At 46.8% G+C, this 6,485-nt stretch overlaps 1 protein-coding gene across 2 annotated transcripts; it reads left to right on the top strand.

The window, feature by feature from the left end:
- Nucleotides 1–2,384: 2,384 nt before the first annotated feature.
- LOC122047692 (homeobox-leucine zipper protein ROC5-like) lies at nt 2,385–6,060 on the top strand. Of its 2 annotated transcripts, XM_042609126.1 has the most exons (10): nt 2,385–2,615; nt 2,753–3,038; nt 3,114–3,322; nt 3,399–3,516; nt 3,618–4,265; nt 4,356–4,457; nt 4,529–4,723; nt 4,862–5,036; nt 5,108–5,517; nt 5,605–6,060. In XM_042609126.1, exons 2-10 carry the CDS (start codon nt 2,859–2,861, stop codon nt 5,941–5,943), a joined length of 2,376 nt encoding a protein of 791 aa, XP_042465060.1. In that variant the 5' UTR covers nt 2,385–2,615; nt 2,753–2,858; the 3' UTR covers nt 5,944–6,060. The 2 variants fall into 2 exon arrangements, with proteins under 2 accessions (XP_042465060.1, XP_042465059.1); XM_042609125.1 differs by having other exon boundaries at nt 2,385–3,038.
- Nucleotides 6,061–6,485: the final 425 nt, after the last annotated feature.

Raw genomic sequence — 6,485 nt, 5'->3', positions numbered from 1 at the left:
TCAGTGTGTCCGAGTATGTCTTTCTCCATGCCTTAGTCACTTGCACTAATGACTAATAGTTACTCGTATTAACTTAGAGATGAGTTGACGGGGGTGGTAGGGGCAAGCGAATCATCTTTTTTACCACATGTTAGAGTAACTTAATGTTCCGTGTAGTCGAGTTGGTTATCACATGATATATTTGTAGAATTGAGTAAGGGCCAAATCCCGATAAAGATCGAGGAATTATCCTCTCATATTATGACTAACTTCAATTTCTTAATTTATTTCCTCCCAATAACGTGGGGTAATTGTGGGGGACCACAACATATGACCCTTTACATAAATGTTAGAGTAACTTGAAGTTCTCACGGGTTGACTTAGTTGGTCCTTGCATGAATGATTACTTCAATAGATTTTAGTGTCAATTTTTAGTAGGTGCAAAATATTTTATTGGGTGTCTAATCTCCTCTATATAAAATGTGACTATGCTAAAATAAATATCCCTTATGATTTACCCCTTTTAGAGAGTGTATAGTCATCTTGAAGGAGTCGTTAAGGTGACGACTTTACTTATTGCCCTAATGTTAAAGTAACTAGCTCCAAGCTACTGTACAACTGTAGGACGCTCCTGTAAATTTTCAATTATGACATAATGTAGAGTATTTTTTTTTTTTTTATCGTAGATGATAAATCTGATATGTTGGATTATTAAATTGTGCTGTGGACACTTTAAGATTTAATGACCAATGTCAAATTGAGGTGAGTAGTCAAGCATTTGGGTTGCGTAGGACCTCCTGGAGTCTAGGTAGAGCTAAGAATTAGACCCGTGCCCCAAATATTGAGCTTGTTTAGATAGATTATAGACCTAAAGTCGAATCACATAGGTGGAGATGTTTACCTCTCTTTGACCTATAAGGGGATCGTTCTATGGTACCATAGAGCATTAAGTTTAAAATAATAAATATTTTAATTTTTATTACAAGATATTTTAAGGAATTTAAAAATGAAAGGTGTAATATGAGACATAGATACGCAACGCAAGGCTAAAAATAGTAAAGCGCCGTTTTATTCACGACAATTATCCACCTCACAATAGCCACAAATATATATAATATATGCAATGGATAGCCACTTACCCTAAATATATTTCTCCAAGTTGACTTTCCAAAACCTAAAAAACTTTACCTTGACTAAATCGTCATTTTCTTCGACTCCATAAAAAGTAAGGTGCCTTTTATATATCATTTTAAATATAATTTCCCTCTTTTTTTTATTTCCATAAAGATTTTAAAAACAGATCAAAAAGCACAGTCAAAATGTCCGACAACAAAGTCAACGCCTGGCCATGCATGGCAACCAATGAGCAGGGAGAGAGAATCCAGGTTCCGGTCCTACCTCTAGTTCACCGTTTCATCACCAGGAGCAAATCGTACGGCCAGATTGGATCCTTTTATCATCCGCTCCAGATCCAACGGTGATACATTACTTTGCAAGATCAAGATATCGAAGCTGCTTTTTATTTAAAAACAGTAAGTTAAGGGACGGATCCGGTCCAATCTTCGTTGCACTTTTCTGTCATCACCGAAACATCCGACGTACAGATCTCACCGATTTATCATCACTGCCAGATCGAACGGCCATTGAAAGCATAACAAGATTAAGCAATACAGGAAACTTCGTAGTTTTGAGGATGTCGGTGCCTGCATGCTCCCATTTAATCTTCGGATCCGGCATAATCAATATTGCACAGCTTCACCATCACGGCCACCGGTTAATCATCATCATCGAATCCAACGGCTATCTATGATATTCTAAGTCACCCACCACAAAATGCTCTGCAGCATCGAAAAGCAATAGGATGCACGCGCCCATTTATTTTAATCTCTCCCCGCTCGCCGGCACGCTCCAGCTACCGGAGACGCGCACCACCGCCTGCCACCGACTCAACGTGTGAGTCAATCAATCCCTCCCCGATCCGGCGGCACTCGGTTCAAGCGCTCAGAATCCTGAACCGGACCGGTTACAAACCCGTAAGTATCTACCCCTTCCTGCAAGTTTATAGCCCTCGTGGGTCGTCTTCTTCCCATCGATCCTCCTCCAATCCTCCTCCTCTCTTCCTCCTCAATCTTCGTGCCGTCGCCATCGCTGTCTCACTCCCATCCTTTTCATTTGGTAAATTTCTTCATTTTTTTATTGATTTTTTTAATCCCTTAATCCGAAAAAAAAATAGTAGTTTGGTGTCGGAAAGCTGAAGCAGAGCCATTAAACTTCGACCGGGGAGTAAGACTCCTGCGAAGTCAAACTCTTTTTAATCGTCATGTTGGATTTGGATCTTTGCTTATGTTTAAAATCCGAAGAAATGGAAATCTGCGCTCAAGGACATGGGCTGGTAGGGTCGGATGAACAGGGACGAAGTTTGATCTATTGGTTGTTCTTATTCGTGTTTCTGCTGTTGTTATTATTGATGTGTGAGGCAGCCGAAGAGTCCAAAATTACGGCCTTTTTAATCGATCGCGTTCGATCGTGTATCCTCGATCGAAACCATCTTTTTGAGGGGGGGGGGGGTTCAAGTTGAATTTTTTTTTCTTTTTTGAGGAAAGAAAGGCGGTGATCAGGAAAAGGAGACGGAAAAGGTTTGCTTTTTTGATCTCTTTTTCAGATAAAGGAAAGAGGAGGCGGAGTTGGAGGGGGTTTTGCAGTAAAGTTCGTCGCTTTTCCTTCTCTGATCAGTGATCGCTGCGTTTCTGCTTCTTTCCTTTGTTTTGTGCAGTATCTTTTGATCTGTGTCCACCTTTTCTCTTCTTCTGATCACTGTTGATCGAGGTCATATCAGCCAGAGTCGGTAAAAACTTGATCTTAGGCTGGGGATTGAGATTATGAGAGCGCAATCAAGCGAGGAGGAGAGGGATCGGGCCGGAGAGAAAAAGGAAGCGTCTTGGAAGAGTTTTGGGGGCAAGGCGGCGGCGGCAGCCATGACCGTCGGGAAGTTGTCTCCGCCGCGACTAAGATTGTCCGGCGACGCTGGTTTTATCTCTTCCGGCCTCTCTCTCGGACTGGTAATCGACTGAAAGTTGATGGCGATTTTTTTTTTTCGCAAAGTTTGCTTCATACGGCGCCTTCTTGTCGTGCAGCAAATGATGGCCGGCAGCGGCGGCGGCGGCAGCGATGGGGATTCTGCCAAGCGGAACCGAGAAGATGAGAATGAAAGCAGATCGGGAAGCGACAACTTGGAAGCTATCTCCGGAGACGATCTAGACCAGGTGAACGACAACAATAGCAATTCTCGCAAGAAGAAGCGATACCATCGTCACACTCCGCAGCAGATTCAAGAACTCGAAGCGTAAGCGCGATCGATCGATCGATGATTTGATTTGATTTTTTTTCTTTTTCTTGCTGATCAATTGATGTACTTGCAGATTGTTCAAAGAGTGTCCTCACCCCGACGAGAAGCAACGGCACGATCTCAGCAAGCGGCTGTGCTTGGAGACTCGGCAAGTCAAGTTCTGGTTCCAGAACAGACGCACCCAAATGAAGGTGAAAAATATTAATCTTCAGTGATTCATTGTTAAAAATTGCATTTCGATTCGATTTCTGCGTTAAAATTTGGGTTTTGACGCGATCGATTGTGTACGTAGACTCAAATCGAGCGACACGAGAATACGATTCTTCGGCAAGAGAACGACAAGCTGCGGACGGAGAACATGGCGATCCGTGAGGCGATGTGTACGCCGGTGTGCGACAACTGCGGATCTCCGGCGGTGCTCGGAGAGATCTCGATGGAAGAGCAACAGCTCCGCATCGAGAATGCGCGACTCAAGGAGGAGCTCGGCCGCGTCTGCACCCTCGCCAGCAGGTTCCTCGGCAAGCCCATCGATATCTCCTCCCTGCAGGCGCCGAGTTCCATGCTCGAGCTCGGCGTGGGGATGACAAACAGCTTCGCGGTAGCACCTTCCATCACCGTTTTTCCGGAATACGACCCGTTGATGAGTTCGATAGCGCCGCCGCCTCTGGCGACGATGGGAAGCGATCAGAGCTTGGTGGTCGACCTTGCGCTGGCCGCGATGGATGAGCTCGTCGCCATGGCGCAGATGGAGGAGCCGCTTTGGGTCCGGAGCTTCGTGGAAGGCGTCGCCGGAGCAGAAACTCTCAACCACGAGCAGTACCACCGAAACTTCCGCCGCCTCATCATGCCATCGCCGGCGGCATATGTGTCGGAGGCGTCGAGAGAAACCGGCATCGTGCTGATAAGCAGCGTCGCCCTCGTCGAGACATTCATGGATCCCGTAATACAATCAATCTCTTCTTCGTATTAATGACATAAGATTCGAGCATATATTCCATTAATTACTTAAAATTTCCATCAAATTCCGTAGGATCGATGGGCGGAAATGTTCTCTACCATCGTCGCCAAAGCGACTGCAACCGAAGTAATATCCAGCGGCGTCGCCGGAACAAGAGACGGCGCCCTTCAAATCGTGAGCGATCCATAAACTGCAGTTTGTTTTCATTATTCTCATCAGATTTTGATTAAAATTTCATAATTTAGATGCGAGCGGAGTTGCAAATCTTGTCGCCATTGGTAGCGGTCCGCGAGGTGAGCTTCCTCAGGTTCTGTAAGCAGCACGCCGACGGCTTTTGGGCCATCGTGGATATCTCCGTCGACGGCGGCCTTGCTTCTTCGAGCTGCCGGCGACTGCCCTCCGGTTGCTTGGTGCAAGACATGCCCAATGGCTACTCCAAGGTTCAAAATTTTCCCCCTTTTTCCGAATTTTATATTTCCTCGTTTTCTACTTTTTTTTTATTGTTCATGTCGAATCTTGTGATTCATGAGAAAAAAAAAAAGTAAAATCTTTAACGGCGATGCCGTATCTGAACACAGTTGATATGGGTGGAGCACGCAGAGTACGACGAAGCCGGAGTCCATCCGATGTACCGATCGCTGCTCCGATCCGGCCTCGGGTTCGGCGCCGGAAGATGGGTCGCGGGACTTCATCGCCGGTGCGAGTCGCTCCGCCTTCTCATGTCTCCTGCCGCGGCCTCCGGCGACGATACCGGTATGGGTTGTTTTATTTGCCGGCGTCGTTAGCTTTCGGCGCGCGATTGATTACTTGTTCATTGCATTTAGCGGCGGCGATGATGGCCGGCGTCGGGCGGCGGAGAATAATGAAGCTCGCGCAGCGGATGACGCTGGCGTTCTGCGCGGGAGTAGTGCGCCGGCCCGCGGCCGCGGCGGCAGGGGAGTGGAGTGCGGTGGAGCAGGCGGCGGTGGAGGAGGCGCAGTCGGCGGAGGAAGCGGTGCGGGTGTCGATGCGGAAGAGCGTGACGGAGGCAGGGGAGCCTCCCGGGGTGGTGCTGAGCGCCGCCACCGCGGTGTGGCTGCCGGTGGCCCCGCGCCGGCTCTTCGACTTCCTCAGCGACGCGGGATTCCGGTGTCGGTGGGACATTCTCGCCAACGGTGGGGCCGTCTACGAGATGGCCCACGTCGCCACGTCCGCTAACGATTCCGTCAACGCCGTGTCCTTACTGCGCTCCTCAGTATGCACAATTACAATCACATCCAAACTTTTTAAAATATTACAAATAGAAAGCAATTTAATTATTATTATTATTATTATTTTCCAGACATCGCAGCAGTTGATCCTGCAGGAGACGTGCAGCGACGCCGCCGGCGCGACGGTGGTGTACGCGGCGGTGGACGCGCCGGCGCTGGACCACATGATGAACGGCGGCGATGACGGCTTCGTGGCTATCCTGCCGTCCGGCTTCGCCATCCTCCCCGACGCCGAGACCACAGCCGGAGGCTCCCTTCTGACGGTGGCGTTCCAAGTCAGCCACCGGACGGCGGAGCTGACGGCGGAGTCGCTGGAGACGGTCAACGGCCTCGTCTCCTGCACGCTGCTCAAGATCAAGGCCGCCCTCCACTGCGACGTCCACGGTCCACTGAGCAACAAACCAAATTAATCAAGATCATTGACGTCTAATCAATAATTATTCGATGCGATTAAGCAATAATTAAACTCCTGTAAATAATTTTATTCATTACATGGATATCGATCTTCATTTCATCTCCTTTTTTTATTGATTTAATTGCCAAAATTCTTCAAAATTTGATCGTGAAATATATTAATAATAGGACACTGGTGAGCATTGAAGGCGCTGACAGGGTTGGCCTGCAGGTAGAATTTAATGCCTCTCACTGATTAGGGTTTTCAAATTTGGACTGGAGTTGTGATTTTTTTTCTATTTTTTTTTATCTGATGGGATTAGTCAATAGAGTTTGTTCGATCAAGATTGACAGCCCCATAATTTGGGGAAAAAGATTATTGCTCGATCTATATTTAGCAAGTTGAAGAAGTTAGGTCAGAATTAGGGTTATTTGCAGTGTTTTTGTTGGCACTTGTTTGAGAAGATTAACAATGATGCATTTTGTTTGTTTTTCTATTGAATTATTCAGGTTTTATTCAACTAGGATTAATGATCAAACTGTATATCTATCATTTTGT

The sequence above is a fragment of the Zingiber officinale genome, chromosome 2B (genome assembly GCF_018446385.1).
Source record: "Zingiber officinale cultivar Zhangliang chromosome 2B, Zo_v1.1, whole genome shotgun sequence".
Taxonomy (NCBI): domain Eukaryota; kingdom Viridiplantae; phylum Streptophyta; class Magnoliopsida; order Zingiberales; family Zingiberaceae; genus Zingiber; species Zingiber officinale.
This window is presented reverse-complemented; position numbering and strand designations above follow the sequence as displayed.

Bases quoted from the DNA above. Each gene is read 5' to 3' on its own strand.
- LOC122047692 (XM_042609126.1), top strand. From the start codon at position 2,859: ATGAGAGCGCAATCAAGCGAGGAGGAGAGGGATCGGGCCGGAGAGAAA. The intron at 3,323-3,398 runs GTAAGCGCGATC...ATGTACTTGCAG, and splicing joins CAGATTCAAGAACTCGAAGC to ATTGTTCAAAGAGTGTCCTC. The intron at 4,266-4,355 runs GTAATACAATCA...CAAATTCCGTAG, and splicing joins TCGAGACATTCATGGATCCC to GATCGATGGGCGGAAATGTT.